The sequence below is a fragment of the Chenopodium album genome, chromosome 13, assembly GCF_948465745.1.
Source record: "Chenopodium album chromosome 13, dcCheAlbu1.1, whole genome shotgun sequence".
NCBI lineage: Eukaryota > Viridiplantae > Streptophyta > Magnoliopsida > Caryophyllales > Amaranthaceae > Chenopodium > Chenopodium album.
Genome location: NC_137846.1, coordinates 2,583,764 through 2,603,402, shown reverse-complemented (window position 1 = coordinate 2,603,402; position 19,639 = coordinate 2,583,764). Strand labels below are relative to the sequence as shown.

The 19,639-nt window shown below is 34.4% G+C and overlaps 1 protein-coding gene across 2 annotated transcripts; it reads left to right on the top strand.

Moving 5' to 3' along the window:
- Nucleotides 1-10,055: 10,055 nt before the first annotated feature.
- On the top strand, nucleotides 10,056-19,105 carry LOC145574237 (uncharacterized). 2 transcript variants are annotated; one of them, XM_081631981.1, is made up of 6 exons: nucleotides 10,064-10,114; nucleotides 10,287-10,374; nucleotides 12,159-12,331; nucleotides 14,530-15,137; nucleotides 17,131-17,306; nucleotides 18,321-19,105. In XM_081631981.1, the coding sequence occupies exons 4-6, from the start codon at nucleotides 14,535-14,537 to the stop codon at nucleotides 18,841-18,843; spliced, it is 1,302 nt and encodes a 433-aa protein (XP_081488107.1). In that variant the 5' UTR covers nucleotides 10,064-10,114; nucleotides 10,287-10,374; nucleotides 12,159-12,331; nucleotides 14,530-14,534; the 3' UTR covers nucleotides 18,844-19,105. The 2 variants fall into 2 exon arrangements, with proteins under 2 accessions (XP_081488106.1, XP_081488107.1); XM_081631980.1 differs by lacking the exon at nucleotides 12,159-12,331 and having other exon boundaries at nucleotides 10,056-10,114.
- The last annotated feature ends 534 nt before the right edge of the window (nucleotides 19,106-19,639 follow it).

Here is a 19,639-nt window from a genome sequence, read left to right as displayed (position 1 = left end):
CCTTTTTAATTCTACCTCGGTGCCAATGACACCTTAAACGCATAATGCGCCACAAATCCTATCTCTCGGTGTTAAAAACACCTTAAGTGCACTAAGGCACCAATATACAATTTATTCCTCGTGTACATAGACACTTATATAGCTCTTTCCTCATGCTTAAAGCATCAATAAAAGTTATATGAACCATAATAAAATTTCTTTTCAATATTCTAAACTAAATTAAATATTTAGTCTAATTAAACATGCTCTCTAACATGCCATAAATAAATATGTGGTTCATAAATAATATTCCAAACTATTATTTTCCATCCAATAATCCATCACAAACAAATCATGCTTCATAATCCAATCACCAATAACATCCAAATCATAATTTCCAATCCAAACCTAGCATGATACTACTTGTAATCAATCAAACACATTTAGCATGCAATTACATCAACATAATTATGCTAAGTACGCAAACGTACCTTGAATACGATTTTAATATCGCCACAATTAATAGAAATCACTCACTTCAAAGTCTCCTACAATTTAAAATCATAGAAGAATATTAAAATCCACTCTACACAAATTTCCAGCAATATATACTATTATAAAACCCCTCATAATTTATTTAAAATAAGCTGAAATTATATTTAAAACATCATACTTCAATCCCAATTAATGGGTAATTAAAATTCCTTAAATTAACTTGATTTTTAATGCTTTATCAAAAATTTCAGCACTATATTTTAATTAAAACTTGCTGTAATTTAGTCTTAAAACACTTTAATCAAAGGTTTACACCATTATATATCATAATCCTTCAATAATTTGTAAATCAAGAACCTAGGGTTTCAAAAATTGGGGCTTTTTAGTTAAAAACATAATCTGAAAATTAATTAACATAATACTTATAATCAAACATCAAAATCAAATCCCAAAACTCATAATTAATAATTAGATTTAAGCATAGATTAGTTTTTAACAATAAAGATTAATTTTTTTTTTTTACATTCGAAAAAGGGGAGGAAGAAGGCAGCGGCAGCCACCATGTCGGTCGCCAGCGCCGGTGGCCGCCTGCTGGCGACGGCAGCCACCTGCTGCCGGTGGTCGGCAGTGGTGGTAGTGGGAGGAGCAGCCGAAAAAAAAAGAAAAAGTGAAGGGGAAAAAGAAAGAAAATAAGGAGAAAGGAGGGAGAAGTTTACCTTGGGTTTTCTCCACTCTTGACAAAGTTTGATTTGCCTCATATGTGGGATATTTATACCCCTTCTCTAAGACCCTTCTCCCTAAACTTTCCCTATTTAATTTTCCTAATCCCATCCCTAATAAAACTTTACTAAAATAAACTTTCCTAAATTAAACCCCAACTCAATTAAAATAATTAATTAAATAAACTTTCCTTTTATAAAATATTTCCAAACTTATTAAAATAAATAACTAAAATACTTTAAATAAGACATTTCAATTCAATTAAATACTTCTCAAAATACTTATTTTAAATAAAATACGTATAAAAATACGAGGTATTACACCGGGATTTGAATTTCTTTTATCTTTTGCTTAAAACTAATCACCATGTCGTAATATTTTAAAAGTGAAATTAGTTCTTTAAGTTCATAAACTAATTAATCTACCGGAAATGGCCCCGGTGGAAGGTTGCTAAAATTATAGAAAGAATATGATAAATTGAATAAACTCAATTGCTTAACCTTCATTGGTCACGGCCATAGCCAATATATAATAAAAGGTTTCCCTAATCTGATAGAATTAGGAAATATCAAAAGATTATATTCAAGGCACAAAGTATAGCAACTAAATATTATCATATAATTTCCTAAAATATATCCTCAATACCTCCCCTCAAGTTGGAGCATGGGGATCATAAATGCCCAACTTGGAAAGAAGATGATCAAACTGAGTCTTCCCAAGCGCCTTAGTGAAAACATCCGCTAATTGCTCCTTAGTGGAAACATAAGATGGAGCAATCAAGCCCTCTGTAATTGCATCACGAACAATATGACAATTAATCTCAATGTGCTTCGTAGGTTCATGAAAAACTGCATTTCTGGCTACATGTAGGGCAGATTGACTATCACAAAACAACTTGATCGCCTTAGAGTGTTGAATCCCCAAACTTAATAATAAGGCCTTTAACCATTTCAACTTATTTGTAATCGATGCCATGGATCGATACTCGACCTCAACAGAAGAAGTAGCAACTGTAGGTTGTTTCTTGGTTTTCCAAGAATTAGGAGAATGACCAAGAAACACAAGCCAACTTGTCAACGAACGACGCGTAAGAGGACAAGCCGCCCAATCTGAATCACACCGACCCTGCAAAGTCAGGTCACTATCTGCACTCAACAAAATACCTTTTCTCGGGGTGCCCTTTAAATAACGAAAAACCCTCAGAGCCGCCTCCCAGTGCTCACTGCGAGGCTCTTGCATAAACTGCGAAAGAAAATAAACAAAATATGCCAAATCTGGTCTAGTCACCTAGAGATAAATCAACCGGCCTACCAGTTTGAGATAAGACTCAGGATTCGCAAGCAACTCACCACTAGCAAGGCTGAGTTTGTGATTTTGCTCAATTGGAAAACCACTTGGCTTCGCACCTAATAACCCTACTTTAGAAATAATATTTAAGGTGTATTTTCGTTGACACAAAAATAAACCTGATTTACTACAAGCAACTTCAATGCCCAAAAAATATTTCAAAGGACCAAGTTCCTTCATCTTGAAGCAATCACCAAGATAAGCCTTGAACACAGTTAACGCAGCGGAATCATTCCCACAAATAATAAGATCATCAACATAAACTAAGACATTAATCTGAACATTGCCTTTAGTGTATGTGAAAAGAGAATAATCAGAGTAAGATTGGATAAAACCGTACCCTTTTAGAGCCGTAGTGAGTTTTGCAAACCAACACCTTGGAGCATGTTTCAACCCATACAAAGACTTTCTCAAACAACATACCAAGCTCGGATCCGAGCTATCGAAACCTGGAGGTACATGTACACCTCCTCTTTTAGATCACCATGTAGAAAAGCATTATGAACATCCATCTACTGAAGCTCCCAGTTTTTAGAAATTGCTATAGCAAGAAAAGCGCGAACAATAGTCATTTTTGCGACCGGAGCAAAGGTCTCACCATAATCAATGCCTTCTTGTTGATGATTGCCAAAGACAACCAAACGAGACTTGAGACGTTCAATATCACCATTAGACAAAAATTTCGTCTTGTACACCCATTGACTACCTAGAGCTTTCTTGCCAGGAGGAAGATGCTCTAATGTCCAAGTCCCATTATCTTCCAATGCCCTTATTTCCTCTTTTATAGAACTTCGCCAACCTTTAGATTTCATAGCTTCTCTAAAGGATTTTGGATCCTTTCCCAAAACAACAGCTGCAAGAAATTTGCGATAATTCACATAAAACATGTCACAATTTATATAGTGTTCCAAAGGATAAGGCGTACCTAAAGGAGTGTTGGATGACGGAGAGGACGAAGACGGACTATTAGCAAAAACAAAATGAGTCACATAGTCACAGAGCTTGACCGACGGAATCTTTTTACGAAACCCCCTACCCAAGGGTTCGACACTCGGTTGTTGCTCGTGGATGGCTGAAGTGTTGCTGTGTTGCTGTTCACTCAAACCTGCGCCCAATGAAAATCCATCGGGGGAGGCAGAATTCTCGGACTGTTGCTGCGTATCCGAGCCCGCGCCCGCGGGAGTACCTGCCTGCGGGGAGACAGAATGTTTGGCAAAGCCCTCCGCGACCTGCCTGCGGGGATGCACCTGCTGCCGCAGGTAGGCTGCGGTGTGGTCTATCCCGAGCTGCTGCGTGCGTTGGGCTGTGTGCTCGACACTCGTGGCAACCTGCTCATTGATCTCTAAAACAATTCCCTCGTCTCCAATAATTACCGCATTGTCATCAAAAACCTCATACTCCATGAAACCCTCATGAACATCATTATTTTGATAAAAAAATCGTGGGCTCTATATTCACAACATGCGGAGTACCAAAAGGAAACACATCCTCAACAAATTTCACATCACGTGACACAAAAAAAACTTTCGACTCAAGGTCATACAATCTCCATCCTTTCTTCCCAAAGGGATATCCCACAAAAATATATTTCCTACTTCGACTTGCAAATTTGTCCCCATTTGTTTTCTGATTATGAGCAAAGCACAGACATCCAAAATTACGAAGTGCATCAAATAAGGGAGGTTTACTGAACAAAATTTCAAATGAAGTTTTTTTATGTAACAAGGGAGTGGGTGTGTAACACCCACAAAATTCGAGTATTTTAAAACAATAAGAGTAACCTTTTTAACTTTCAAAAACCCAATCATCGAACCCTAGGAGTTTTACTGCTACACTTATTTTCTGTAGAAAATAAATGCAAAGCAAAATAAAATAATATTTAATAAACTAAGTGGTCTAAGTGGTGGTAAAATAAAAAAAAATAGTCATTACATCAAAACTGTAAATTATTTGAAAACAGTAGTTAAAAGGAAATAATTAAATTCAGAACTAAATTGTCTTAGCTACGATTATTCTAACGTCTCCTCACACGTAACCGAGTACCCTGTTACCAACCTGCAAAATAAATCAGAAACAAGAAAAGAGAGAAAACTCCCAAAATCAGATAAACTGAGTAATTCCAACTCCATCCCGTAAATAAAATAATTTTAGTTCGAAAACATTTTATACATAATATAGTCTCATAGACAATATAATACTCAACCAAATTCAATTTGTCACATAACATATTATTACTTTAGTTAAGAAAGGGAAAGAGAACGCCAGTAAACCGGGACTAGTCCCTGTCACCACCTACTTTACAGAGGGTCACGCGTAACCCCAAATGGCCATAAGATAAAACAGATGTCCCTAGCGTGCACACCCCTCACTAATACCCAATGATTAGGAGGAAGACTAACGACAATATACAATAATTTAAACCAACTAGTAGCAACCATAACTACTAGTGGGCAACCTGTTCTTCACCCTTTCAGGTTTCATTTCCCTTCTTAGATTAAATTTCACTGTACATTTTATTAGATTAAATCATCCGATTACACTGTACACAAGTATTGCACAAATCAATTTAATCCTAAGTAACAATACTTCAATTCCAGTATTATTAAAACATAGTCATTCTATATGACATACCAGATACAACTCATTTCCCAATAGGCCTTGGAGACCATCAATTACATATAATCGATCATCCAATTCCCAAGATTTATTTATTTTAAAAAAAAACTCATACGATATCAAACACTACAAAAACAAAAGCTTTTTAGCAACTAAGTTTGGCAACAAATTTTTAAAACGTTGCTAAATAGCAACTATTATAACTTTTTTTCATTGCATAATTAAAAGCGAATTTTATGCTTTAGTTTTTTAATAATTAATGACTACATGTTTTTGATTTGTTGCTGTTTAAAAGCAAATTGTCTTACTAGTTGTTACTAGATGGCATCATATTTTTCTCTTGTTGCCATATAGTAACAAAATATAGCAACAAATAATTTATTTGTATTGATTTAGAAACAAACAAAGGCAATGAATTTTTGAATTTTGCCATTAGAAACAAGTCGTTTAAACTATTGTTGCTAGATGATAAGGTATTTTTTTATTTGTTGCCATTGGAAACAAGTTGTGTTGCATTTTGTTGTTAATTTATTTGTAAGCCACTTTTTGCTATTAAGTATAAAATTATTTGAAGACACTCTTCTTATTATTTGTTGCTATAATGACATCAAATAGAGACGGATTTTAATTTCGCCTCTAATTTAGAGAAGGATTTTTATTTCGTCCCTAATTTAGAGACAATTTTTTCAATTTTGTGTTTAATATTCCGTTCACTTATTATAAATTATATACATAGAAGTAAACAAATAGTACTTGGTATAGTTGGTAAGAGTTTTACCATGTGACTTTGAGGTCAGAAGTTCGACTCCTACCAACTGCGATTCTTGAGACGGGGGATTCAAAGAGCTTTACATGCAAAGTCGAGCCGATTTGACCCGAGTGAGGTTTCGGATTGGTAAAGACCGGGATCGGGTTGAACCGAATAACTAATAGGGATTGGGTTTTTGTCTCTTAGTGTTGATAGCAACCGATGTTTATGATTTGTTGCTTTTTTTATGAACCAACTTTAATAATTTGTTGCTATTTTTAGGAACCAACATTAATAATTTGTTGCTATTTTAGGAACTAACATTAATAGTTTGTTGCTACTTTTAGCAACAACCAATGGTAATCTGTTGCCAAAGTTGGCAACGAATGCACCAAAAAACAGCAACCATCATGGAAACTATATTTAAGTGGATGCAATATTACAACAAAATTGTTTTGCAACTAGTAGCCAAAATCCCATGGCAACAAGCCTTTTAGCAACAACTGATTTTCGTTTCCAACCCGTTGCTAAATAGAGTTGGCAACGAATTTTTTGTGAATAGCAACAAATTTTAGTTGATGCTATATTGACTTAATTTTGTAGTGAAATAATCAAATTTTTTGAAAATACATATACTAGTACACAAAATAGAAAACTAGTATATAATATGATTCCATAATACCATACATACGATAGCACACTCATCACATATAATTACATAAGCACGTAGTTGGCACACAATATTTTAAAATAATTTCCTAACGGGATTTTAAGGATGATGGACATTGAAAATTACCTTGATTGTGCCTAAAATCTCAAGGTAATTAACCTCCAAAATGTTCATCTAGTAGCCTTCGTCTACAAATAAACCAATAAACAGGTCTAAGTTAGTCTTACTATATTATTGCTCAAAATAGTTAGTCATCAATTAGTAGTTTACAATTCCCAATGCTAGAACCCACTAAATAACATTGTCAAAAGAAAACAATATAGGTGTAAGTGACTAAAGGTAAACATGAATTTATTTAATTATTTAAAACAAAAATTATTTCCTTTTTCTATAAAAACCACTTTGACCAAAAGCCTGCAACTACATGACATTATTAGAGAAAAAAAAAAGTTAGGCGGCATTGGCATTGCAGAATACAACAAAAGTGACGATCGATTGCAATTCATATTGGTGAACATGATTTGCCAATTCGTATTGCAATTTGTTGGATTTGTTACAATGGATTAAGAAGGTAATATATATTATAGATGATTTCCTTAGAATCATCTAAATGGATGGAAAGAGAAGAAGAAACACGGTTTACCTTTATACCAAGACAACTATGGTGATGGGTTTTAGCGAACAACGCAAAACATAGTAGGGAAAATGGCTTCTTGAGGGTTCAATGGTTTTTCTCACGGCAATTGGGATGGAGTGGTATATTTATACATAAAGTATGGTTAGGGATTAATTAAGTATCTAGAAGGCTCTTATGTAGGATAAGATTGAAATTCAAATGGAGTTGTTTTCTTGTTTCAATTCGAAATAACCAACTGATAAAATCAGTTTTATTTTAGTTTATTTTATTTTTTTTATAATTTTTTTAAATTCGAAAATAAAAATTATAATATATAAATTTGAAAATAATTGTAAATTTGAAAGTTTGTACTAGCAAAATTGTTGACTAAATAATAAATATACTCAAAAAAATTGGGGTATTACAGGGTGTATGACTAATTAGATGAGCAGTAGCAAGAACACATTCCCTCCAAAAATAAATAGGCAAATTGGCTTGAAAGTAGTTGAAACCTCAAAGCTCTCCCAATTTCAAGAATGTATTTGTGTTTTCTCTCGACCCTCCCATTCTGTTGTGGAGTCCCCACACAAGAGGTATGAAAAATAATTCCAGTAGCACTAAAATAATCATGCAAGCAATTAAATTCAGTGCCATTATTACTTTGCACAACCTTAATGGTTTGAGAAAATTGCCTATCAACCATTGCAACAAATGCTAAAAACATTCGAAAAACCTCAGTTTTATCAACCAACAAGTAAATCCAAACAGCTCGGGAATAATCATTAACAATAGTAAAAAAATAACGAGCTCCACACGAAGAGACATGTCGATATGGACCCTACAAATCACAATGTATTTTCTCAAAAATCCTAGAAGCTCTACCATCACTCAAAGGAAATTTATCTCTAGGATGTTTAGCACGCATACATACCTCACACCCTTTAGAAAGAGTATATTTATTGCCACTGACATGAGGAAGTAACTTAACCACTTTCTCGGAGGGATGACCCATTCGACGATGCCACAACTCCAAAATCGACCTTGCTTCGCCCACATCAACATGATTCACCGAATCTGAATTGCTAAAATAGTATAATCCGTCTCTCCTAACTCCTGTTCCAATCAGCTCCTTCGTTTGATCCTGTACAACACACATATAAGGGTTAGATTGGACAATACAATTAAACTCATCGGTAATTTGTGACACAGAAAGCAAATTGCAACTCAAATTAGGAACATAAAGAACCCCGGTTAGGATGAGCTTGTCCGAGAAACGGACAGAACCAATTAAAGAAGCCAATATGGTATCACCATTGGGAAGACCAATAGGACACTCAAAACTCTGCGCATCGAACAACCAAGATTTGTCTCCGGTTACATGATGAGTTGCCCCTCTGTCAATAATCCAAGAAGTAACATCAAATTTTCCATTCAAATGATTGTCGGGAACATTAACATTACCAAACAATCCCGTAATTGCATTAGAGAAGAAGCCGTCAGATGAAGCACAAACACCAGAAACCGAATACTTCCCCCCTGGACGCCAGAAAGCGCACGGCTTCTATCAGAGCCCTCACAGCCTTGTCCTTGCCCTGTACGAATAGCCAACCCGAGGGCTGCTGCGGGCTTATGTTGTTGTTCTTGTGGAACCGTGCTAATTTCGGTGATAGAGGGTGATAAAAGAGATGTTTTATCATCTCCGGTCATTTTATTAAAAAAAAAAAAAAGAAATTTAACCTGCTCTTGATACCATGCTAAAATTATAGAGAGAATATGATAAATTGAATAAACTCAATTGCTTAACCTTCATTGATCACGGCCATAGCCAATATATAATACAAGGTTTCCCTAATCTGATAGAATTAGGAAATATCAAAAGATTATATTCTAGGCACAAAATATAGCAACTAAATATTATCATATAATTTCCTAAAATATATCCTCTATAAAGGTCCCCCTCTAGTGTCATAAACCTCATAACTCAAGTTTATATTTGTCCGACGTGGCGTAACAAGTACTTGAAAACCGAGTATTAGGCTATGTCGGGTCGGTCCATAGGCCATTATTCAACTACTCGAGATAAGTGAATATTCGATTAATCAAGTATATAGATTTAGACACTCCTATCAGTCACCTCCTTTCTTTTTCGTGTAAACAAGAATTTTCTTTTCATCGTGACATAAATAAAAAAAAACAAATGTAGGGCACAATTATCGAAATTTAGATGAATTTATATCTTTTTTGTGTAATTCAATCTTTTTTTTTTCGGATGAGAACTTAATACTTTTTTTCGATTACTATATGTCTTACTCGTATTATGATTTAGTGTAAATCACAAGTTTATCATAGTAGTTGCGATAACATGATTCACCTCCTTCACTAATGTGCAAATAGAGATAAAAAGCATAACTTTATAAAATTAAGAATTTAATTTCCATTACTACGATTTATGAAGATCAAAAGTGTTGGTCAATAATTTTAGGCAAGTTTCCAAAAAGAAAAATAAAGGCAAGTACATACATCCTTGCAAGAAGAGTGAAGCGAAAGTAACTCCAAACAATGAATACCCTTTAATTTACACGCAAAATTTATTGATTATTTTTAAACCCTTAAAAAAAGATTTTTTTTAATAAAATTAAAATAAAAACCCAAGTTTCGTGGGGTCTACTCTTTCTTTGTTTCCTATTCTACATCTTCCTGATTCTTTTCTTCAAAATCTTAAAAATAAATTTTTTTTTTGACAAAAAAAATCTTAAAAATAAAATTAAATCCCAATAAATGACAATAAAAATAATAAATATAAATTTATTTATTTATTAATTTATTTTTATATATATAATGGGGTATAAATCCAAAAATCTCATGTCACAACAAAGCTTTCTTCTTCCTTCTCTGTGGCCTTCTCTCCCCACAATCGTAACTGGTGAGCAAAATTTCACCCAATTTACTAATTTTCTTTGTATTTCCATTAGATTTTTAACACAATATTGAGAAATTAATGTATTACGAATATGATTTTCTGGTGTAATTTGGTTGATATTTTAGTGGGTGATTTTAGAAAAAGGGTTTTTGTTAAATTGTTGGTAATTTTACAGGTTTAGAAATATTTTTGGTGGGAGATCTGATGTTCGCGCTAATTAATCTTTTCGACTCACAAGATCATGATGGCCCTTGATAATCGAGGTTAGAAATTCTTATATTTTTCTTATTTATTATTAAAAATTAGCAATTGTGTTTAATTTTTTTTTCAATTTTATTGGAATTTCTTGAAAGTTGGGATCTTTTTACAGTTATGTTTGTGATAATGTCAGTGTTTGTGGTTTCTAATTACATGGGTTTTTGATTTTTCTGGGGTTGGAGTTGGAATTACTATCTGGGTTTCTCACTGATCAAGTTTCTCTTTTATGTTTACTTGGATGTCACCTCAATTACCTACGTGTTAGATCTTTGACACTCAGACATGGATATGTACACTTTAGACACTTCAAATTGGACTTATCTTTCCATAATATAGTCGAGTCTGATGCTTGGACACTTTCCCGTGTTTTACATGATTCAACTGAGTTATATAGCTTTTATTTGTGGTTGGGTTAAGTGACATTGGGCACTAGCCGCACTACTCAAAGGAAAAATTCCCTTTCTTATCTTTGGAGTTTAAAAGAATTGCATATCTATGTCTCATTCTCTATTAATTGGAAGTGAATTACCTTCTCTTGGGGTTCGAGGTTGTTTAATGAGTTATTAGAATTAAATTTGATTTGATTTTTGTGGGGTGATGAATGCTTACTGCAAGGATGGAATTTGATGCTTTAGTGTTAGTTGAAGGAGTCATGAGTTTATGGCGGAGGCTACAGGTGGCTGTATAGAATTTAGTTTTGCGCAATTTATAGGGTCGTCATTGAAGGTTAACTATGTGATGAAGATTATATCCTTTGCCTGTAAGTGGTAAGTTAAAAAGACGAGTATGTAGCTGACATAAGTAGACTTGGATTTGATTAGCATTTGTTAATTTGTGAGCTTGCGTTGTGTTCTGGATGAATGATGTCTTGTTTGGCATATGTTGCTGGCTATTTATATACCTTATAGGTATTTTAAAGGATAGCTAAACTTTCTTCATCATTGACTCATCGTTTATAGATTCAAGCCATTAATTATTTTTGGGGTTCCTGAGCATTTTGCTCACTGAAGAAATTGTAGCTGGTGTAGATAAGTTATTATACAGCTTTCTATCTTGATGTACCTATATCCTCACATCAACACATGCTAAATGAAGAATAGTTTCCCGAATGTAGGCTTTTTTGTGTTAGCCCTTCTATCCCTTTTTTTTTTTTTTTTTTTTTTTTTTTTTAATTTTTTTCTTTTTTAAATTTCTTTTTCATAGTTTTTTGGGGTGTCCCAAGAGCTGTCTATTCTTCAACGTTCATAATTGGAATTAGGGCACCTTGGAAATGCATTGCAGTCCACTTCCTGTTCAGTGCATTAGAAACTTATCCTTTTTCTTTTGGATGATTTGGGTACAAAGTATTGGGGCGACGCATGTTCAGTATGTGGAGTTGCAGACAATTCACATGGATAGTTTATATTTATAGGGGATAGTTATGCTTTTCTTACACTGATTTTTTTGTGGAGCTTTTGTATTTGACATTGATGACAAGACCCGCTAGCTAGACCTTCACAAATTCTGTGTGAGCGAGAGGGCTGTTTTTGGGTAGAGGTTTTTGGTAATTGCAGCAACGAAATAGTGCAGCTGATGACTGATTTGGATCCGACCAGTTGTTCTGCATAATACTAAGATCTTTGTATCACCAATAGAGAAACAAGAATGTTAGAGCTTCATTTTACTATTATAGTTATGAGCAAAGTGTCAAAGTTATCAGATTGCTCAGTAATTAAATACCAGAAATAAGCTGCAGTAGACAGATTGCTAATGTACTGTCACAATTTGTTGGCTATGTTTGATGATGAAGGGAAAGAAGCGCTAGGAAGCTGAAGTATGGGCTGAGTTTATCATCATTCACTTTACTGTGACGAATTGACAACCTAAATCTTTTAGATTTAGTGAAAAGCTGTTAAATCCACCACAACCTAGGCAAAAGTGAAGAGCTTCATCGGAAGCACTGGAGTATTGGTATAAAATGGGGTGAGCAGCTCTTTTTTAATTTAACTCAATCTTTTTCCTTCCTCCCTTTGCCCTATCTAAATCAAAACGGAAAAAGGATCAAACCACTTATTTAATGCGCTTTGGAACCATGGTTGGGTAGTATCTGAACTTACAAGCATTTGTAATTTACCCCCTTCTCTATTTCTTTATTTTGAGTTTGAAATCACGAACTTTACCATAATGCCAAAACCATTGATGTATTTTTTGTTTTAATTTCTTGAATATTTTTTTTGGGGGTTCTAAATGGTTCAGGTAATTTTTTTTTCTTAAACAATATCTTATCAGCCAAAACAACAACAAAAATAGTAACTTAGTACTCTAATTTAATTAGCTTTTGTGATTGACTTTTATGATGTAATACAATCATGTGGGATCTTGTTAAAAACATCTCATTGTATATATTCATAATATCAACTTTGTATACTTTTTCAACATTAATAATTAGATATATTGATTGTTGAATTTGTGCATTGGTAAATATGATAAAAGAAATCTGCCAACTAAAAAAGAATGGAGGAAGTATGCAGCAAATAAGCTACAAACATGAAAGCTTATCTTATATCTATTGAAATAGGATGAGATCAAGCATTTCTATCCGAAATCTCAAAAGGAAATAAAGCTACAATAATTAGTCTGGGAATCTCATTATTTTTTTTCCGTGTTTTGGAGTGCCCATCTGTCGTGATGGAAGCTTTAATTGGTTTGGTTTGGACAGTCTTTCATTCATCTTTGTTATATCTCGTGTTTGTCATTTTTGTTCAAAATTCATCCCTAGTCTCAGGTTTTATGGGCTGAATCAGCATTGATCAGTGGCTATTGCATACCATTAAAGTTTATTTATTAGAAGTATTAGATTCATAGTGTTTGGCCTTGATTGAAGGCTATTCTACTCTTATTTGTTTACTTAATCTTTTGAAAAAAAAGACTTGTTTTGAGTATCCGTAGTTGTTTATATATATATTTTTTAGCATTAAATTACGTCCTTGTGCATCAATTGCCAAACTGAATTTTGACGTTTCAACTTTTTTCCGTTGAGCACTCACCCTGTCTTATATAGACCTAATATCCGCCTCGCACCACTTCATCCTTTACATTACCCTCTTTCTCTCAAGATCTATAACAATCTGTGTAAGTGATAGATCTGTTAAAGATGAAGAATTCTCAATCCTCAATTCCGCAGCGTTTTAAACTCCAAGATGACTTTAAGCTTAAGTCTGTTGATCGCTTTCCTGGTGAAACTTCAGGTGTATCGATTGTTTCTGTTGATTTCTTTGTCTCCTCCCCACACCCCCCCCCCCCCCTCTTCTTTTTCACCTATTTATGTTATCTTCTTTGATCGTCAAAGGACATACTTATTCCTTGATGTTTGAATCCCATAAACAGAATTTTATTTAAATTCCAAATGATCTGTGTCGCTTTCAATGTTATTAGGGTTTAATTTAATTGACATTTCTGCATGATCTGTTAGCCTTTTTACACCTATATTTATGTTATCTTCTTTGATCGTCAAAGGACATACTTATACCTTGATGTTTGAATCCCATAAACAGAATTTTATTTAAATTCCAAATGATCTGTGTCGCTTTTAATGTTATTAGAGTTTAATTTAATTGACATTTCTGCATGATCTGTTAGCCTTTTTATCGATTAATGGCTTTTTTTTTTTTTTTTTTTTTTCCCCTGTTATGCGTAACCTTGATTGAAGTTATTGGTTTTCATTTGATAACCCAACATACCATCAGGATATCTATGGTTGTCTGAGAAGTATTGTTAGGGCTCTACCGTAGATCGTATTAAGTTCAAGACTTTTCTTGTTGGTTGTTCTCTCTGTCGTTCTATTATTCATTGATTGATGTTGGCTATCCCCTGAATCTTTGCACCAATTCTTTGATTCTACTTCTGATGCCTACCTCCTGTTGTCGGATTTTCCCTTTCTGCACACTGGACACAATTAAATAGATCTGAGTTTATTGATATAAAAGGAAGTAAAGAAATTTTATAAGTTCCTAGTTTAGACGATACCTGCTTGTTTATTGGCTTAGTTCTTTCCTATTAAATAATAGCTTGGCTAAGTATTATATCTTCCCTTAATTCTTTCAAATAAGGTTCAACAAAGACATGATACTTACTGTCTTCTTTGTATTTGTTTCATGGCTGACTTTTGTGTCTCCCTGCAGACGCTATGCAGAAGGGCCTTGAAGCATCCCTTGGATGCGTCCAAGCTAAAAGCTTTTTGTATGGCCCTACTTTTCCGAGGAGTTTCAGTGGACAGACTATGGAGTTCAATTATACTTATGGTGGAAAGCAAGCAAATGCTGTCTCCGATTATGGAGCCTTGAGTCATAATAAATTAACAGTCCCGAGTGATAGTTGTGGTAGACCAGTGAGACAGGAAGATCATTATGTTTGGCCAGCAATGTCACCTGCTATTCTGAAGGATGTGCATGGTCAGTCCCATCCATTTGATGGCTGCTTTTACCCAGCAAATTATGGGCACTACTTCCAAGCTCACTGGTTTCCCCAGATCCCTTTGCAGATGTTTCCTCAGAGCTACTCACCTGATTATATGCTCCAAGATTTTGAGTATTTTGTGGTCATTGATTTTGAGGCTACTTGTGATAAAGAAAGAAACCCTCATCCGCAGGAAATAATAGAGTTCCCATCTGTGCTGGTGAACAGTAGAACTGGACAACTGGAGGACTGTTTTCAGATTTATGTGCGTCCTACTCATAATCAGCTTCTATCTAACTTCTGTAAAGATCTTACTGGCATTCACCAGTATCAGGTTTGTTTAATAACACCTCTTGTTACAATGCTTATACAATATCAGTTCTTATCACTTGAATACTCTGTATATGATTTGTATTTATGTGAATTTTGATTTATCTTAAAATCGAGTCTTCTAGTTGGTGTGTATGTCAGCAAAAGTGAAAGCTTGATGCTGTTCTCATCTTGGTAATGGTTTTGGCAATGAACATCTTTTTTCTGTATGATTCTAACATCATTGCTGATAAAAGTGTATGTGTAGATTTTCGTTGTCCCTTCAACTTTCAGTGGAAACTGAATAGTCATTTTGGCCATACCCCTTGTCTTTTCCCTGGCTCTTCTCCTTATCTACCCCAAAAAAAAAAAAAAAAAAAAAAAAAAAAAACTTGCCTGTTTTAGAAGCAAAAATGCATTGGTGATTTGTGAATGTAGCTGCATTTAACAAATGCCTGATGGCAATTTCTTTAAATTTAGGCCTATTATGTGGAATAAACTAGTGTAAAATATCACACACCTTCTCACATCCTCTCATGTATACACACATGATTGTACTATTAATATTATAGCTGTTGGGTTTTGGCTGGCCATGAGTTGCCTTTATACTGTCTTGTTAATGTATTCATATGTTGGTTATTCCTATTAGAAGAGAAGAATCAAGAAAGTATGTATTTTCTGTCTATTGGTATTGGTAATCAAATTTGATCAAGTTAGGAAGTATTATATTAGCAGTGTAATGTGACAAGTAATATGGAACAAGAAAAGTAGGATAGACAACATATGTTAAGGAAAGCAAAGAATGCCTATTCTGAATTTTTTAGTTAAAGATCAGTACTTTTTTTTTATACCATTAGGATCTAGTAAATCTGTTTGATTGTCCACTAGCATGACATACTTAGTTGATTGATTCTTTCTTTGATTAACCTCCTTGAGTAAGATGATGAATATTTGGCTATCTTTTCACAACTGGTATTAATGTACTTATGGGCTTATGGCTATATATTAATTAATTTTGTGCATTTTGTCTATATTAGGATAATTGTAATGCTGCAAACTTAGTTGATGCGTTTAGGTGATTTACAAGGTTCTGGAAAACAGTTGGTGAAGCAACTTCCAAACAGCTTTTAGAACTGTATTGTTGCAACACCAATTGATGTGTCTTAGGCCAAACAAAAGTAGTTGCATCACCAAGGATTTGTATTGAAGAGCATCACAGATGTAATTTCTAAAGGGGGTTTATTATAGTAAACCGTTTACCAACTTCTAAAGCTAACTAAGGGAAGCTAGAACACTTGGAATTAAGAGATTAAATGGTTCATATTTTTTATAAGCAAGCAATTCTCACACTTTATTAACTCTGGGCTTAAATCTCTGCATAATTCATAAAATATTCCCCCTTGTTTGTTCGTGAAAAAGACCTAATCAAACTGAAGCTGAAATATCTCCTTTTATTTTTGAAAAAGAACTTACTGTGCACAAATTACAATAAATTCCTTAGAATTTTAGTTATTAATCTTCTAATTTTATTGCATAAAAGAAAATATTTACGTTGGATTCTTAATCTTACCAAAAGTGTAAAATGATTGCCTTTTGTTCCTAAGACAAGCTCCTTTATGCTATCATTAATGTTACTGAGGCTCGGCTGGAAGTGTAAGTGTTGGACCCAGGTATATGTACAAGTGTTAGACTAAACATACCATTATATACTATTTCTGAATGATTTTGGTCTGGAACTCGAACGAAGTATATAAGTGGGACAACAATGTCCAATCTGACACGGTTATTTGAGGTGAATTGAAGAACAGGAGTAGCTTAGCTTGTGCACCAATTTTTTTGTAAGAATTTCAAATTTGTCAAGGGATTGCCTTTTGGCCTATTTTGAATATTGCAGTTTTTTAATTTAGGATTATAATGATTATTATTTATTCATTAGCATGCCATGATGATTTTAAATGATGCACTGGTTTGAATTGCTTGTATCAGTTGTGTGACTGAATTTTATAAACTGATTTCAGGTGGACAAAGGTGTTATTTTGAGTGAAGCATTGCTCATGCATGACAAATGGCTTGAAGACAAGGGCATTAAGAACACAAACTTTGCTGTAGTTACTTGGTCCAGCTGGGATTGTCGAGTGATGTTGGAATCAGAGTGCCGATTCAAGAAGATAGAAAAGCCACTATATTTTAATCGGTAAGAAAAGTAGTTGAATTTATCGATTACATTCATTTTGTTTTAGTTAAATCTCAGGCTTTTAATAGATGAAACAGAATTTTATGCTATAGTTTTTAGTTTGCTCTTTGCGTAGAGCCCTGCATGGATACATCTCTCTTCGATTTTCTAGCTGAAATCATAAGCTGCAAACTTCAAATTATGGCTCAAGTATGAGCTGGCTAAAGAAGAAAGTATATAAATTAAAGGATAATGATACAAATTTGAGAATTAGAGAGAGAATATTGGAGATAAAAGTCTAGTATTGGAATGAGTTAATGAGCAACTAGGACCTCTATAACACTGATTACAGCCATATACCGTACAATTTTTTTGTCGATAGCCCCTTTAGCTAAACCATCTTTTTGTAAGCAAGTTTCTTTTAGATTGTTGGTGACAGATCCCATTGAACTTGCTGGAGACACTATCTATCTGATTGAGAAGCCTTATTTATGTAGGAAGAACCTGCTTTGGGGGAGTCACTTTCTAAGTCTCTATTCTACTAGCATGCTCTTCCAAGTCTTGACGTGCTTAACCAGTGTGTTGCACAAATACTAAACTGATTACAGGCTTAATATGAAGACAGTGACTTGGCATTAATAATCATTCATCCTCTTGCTGTGTTTTTCTACCTTGAACCTATTAATTTCGTCTAGTGTCTTGCTAACAGTGGTTGTCCCTTAACGAGTCAATGTAGTTATCAGTATATACCATCATCATAAACTTGAGTTTTTAAGTGAATTGAAGAACTCATGTCAGGTACTCGTAATGTATCATAACTGAATGTGGATTCTTGGAGATGTTTCAATTTACATCATGAGCATGCCAAGTATTCTGAAACTGAGCAAGTCAATCTTCTATAAATAAACTTGTTGGACAGTCTGTTACATTTATGAATACTATGGAAGCTGTATGAAAAGATGTAATTATTAGTTTGATGTTTGGACTTGGATAGAATTCTCCTTTGTAATGACATTTTGGTTTGAATTTTCTCAGGTGGATTAATTTGAAAATCCCCTTTAACAGTATGTTCGGGTCTGCTAAACGTAACTTGAAAGAAGCGGTGGAGCTTGCTGGGCTCACTTGGGAAGGTCGTGCCCATTGTGGACTGGATGATGCTAAAAATACTGCTCGCCTGCTGGCTCACCTTATGCATCTGGGACTGAAATTATCGATAACAAATTATATTTGGTGGCAAGTTGCTGATGAATCTAATGCTGTTCCCCAGTACCAGCAGATCCCTGCTCCTGAAAGCTATCTAACTTATCAAGCCCAAATGTACAATACTTCCCCTTGGTTTACTGTCTTTCCTTTTCAACCGCTTCAAGCCGGCAATCCTTTGAAAGAGCCTTATGTTTACTGCTATTGCGGGGCAACAAGTATGAAGCGGATGAACCATAACCCTGGACCTAATCATGGTTGTTTCTTCTTCGGTTGTGGCAACTGGACTGCTAACAAGGGACCTGCTTGTCAGTTTTTCAAGTGGGTTTCTGCTTTTGATTCTGCTAAGCCTGCCTAAAATCAATGTGCCCTGGGGATAAACTGAAATCATGTTCAGCTTGCTGGTATGAGGAGAAAGTTTAGTGTCATCATCTCATGTGTGAATTCATGGGTCCTGACAGCAATGAATTTGATACCGTAGCCTCTGCTTGTTAGATTATGTTAAACGCCTTCGTTAGTAAAGGGACAATGGGCTTATACAGGACAATGTGCAGAGATAATGCAAATTAACATGAATTTCAGTTTGATTCTAAATAATTTGATATATGAGATAGCGTCTATTTATGTGCATCCTTAATCTCTATATACTGTTGATGGTTGATCTTGCATTTTGCAAGTGAATTGCAGGCATATCTTGTTGGCAGCATGGTACTGCCAATCTGCCATGCACTAAAGAGTAAGCATTGGTGTTTGCGACTTTGCTAGCGTGCCTTGTGTCTTTGTACCATACATTATTCGAGTATTTTGAGTTCGGATTTTAGCAAATCATAGTTGGGTGAAAAAATGAAAAGGAAGAAGCAACTCTCATCAAATGAGAGATTGTCACTATATAAATTACAGTTCGGATATACTAAAGCAATAATTTCAACACCAATGAACCCAATTTCAATGTTAAGATTCTTAGATCCAACTTGATGCTTAATTGTCACTATTTGATTCCATTAGGAATTACAATGTTAATTGTCTCTTATTATACTATGACCTATTCTTCAATGCAAAATCTTTTATACGCTTAATCACATCTAAAGTTAGAATTATATACGCAAAGATAATGCATGTGTTTAATCAACTTTTGCTCGTTATAATATAGATTT

Coding starts and splice junctions, on each gene's coding strand:
- LOC145574237 (XM_081631980.1), top strand. CDS start 10,353: ATGATGGCCCTTGATAATCGAG. Junction 10,375..14,529: donor GATGGCCCTTGATAATCGAG/GTTAGAAATTCT, acceptor GTCTCCCTGCAG/ACGCTATGCAGAAGGGCCTT. Junction 15,138..17,130: donor CTGGCATTCACCAGTATCAG/GTTTGTTTAATA, acceptor AACTGATTTCAG/GTGGACAAAGGTGTTATTTT.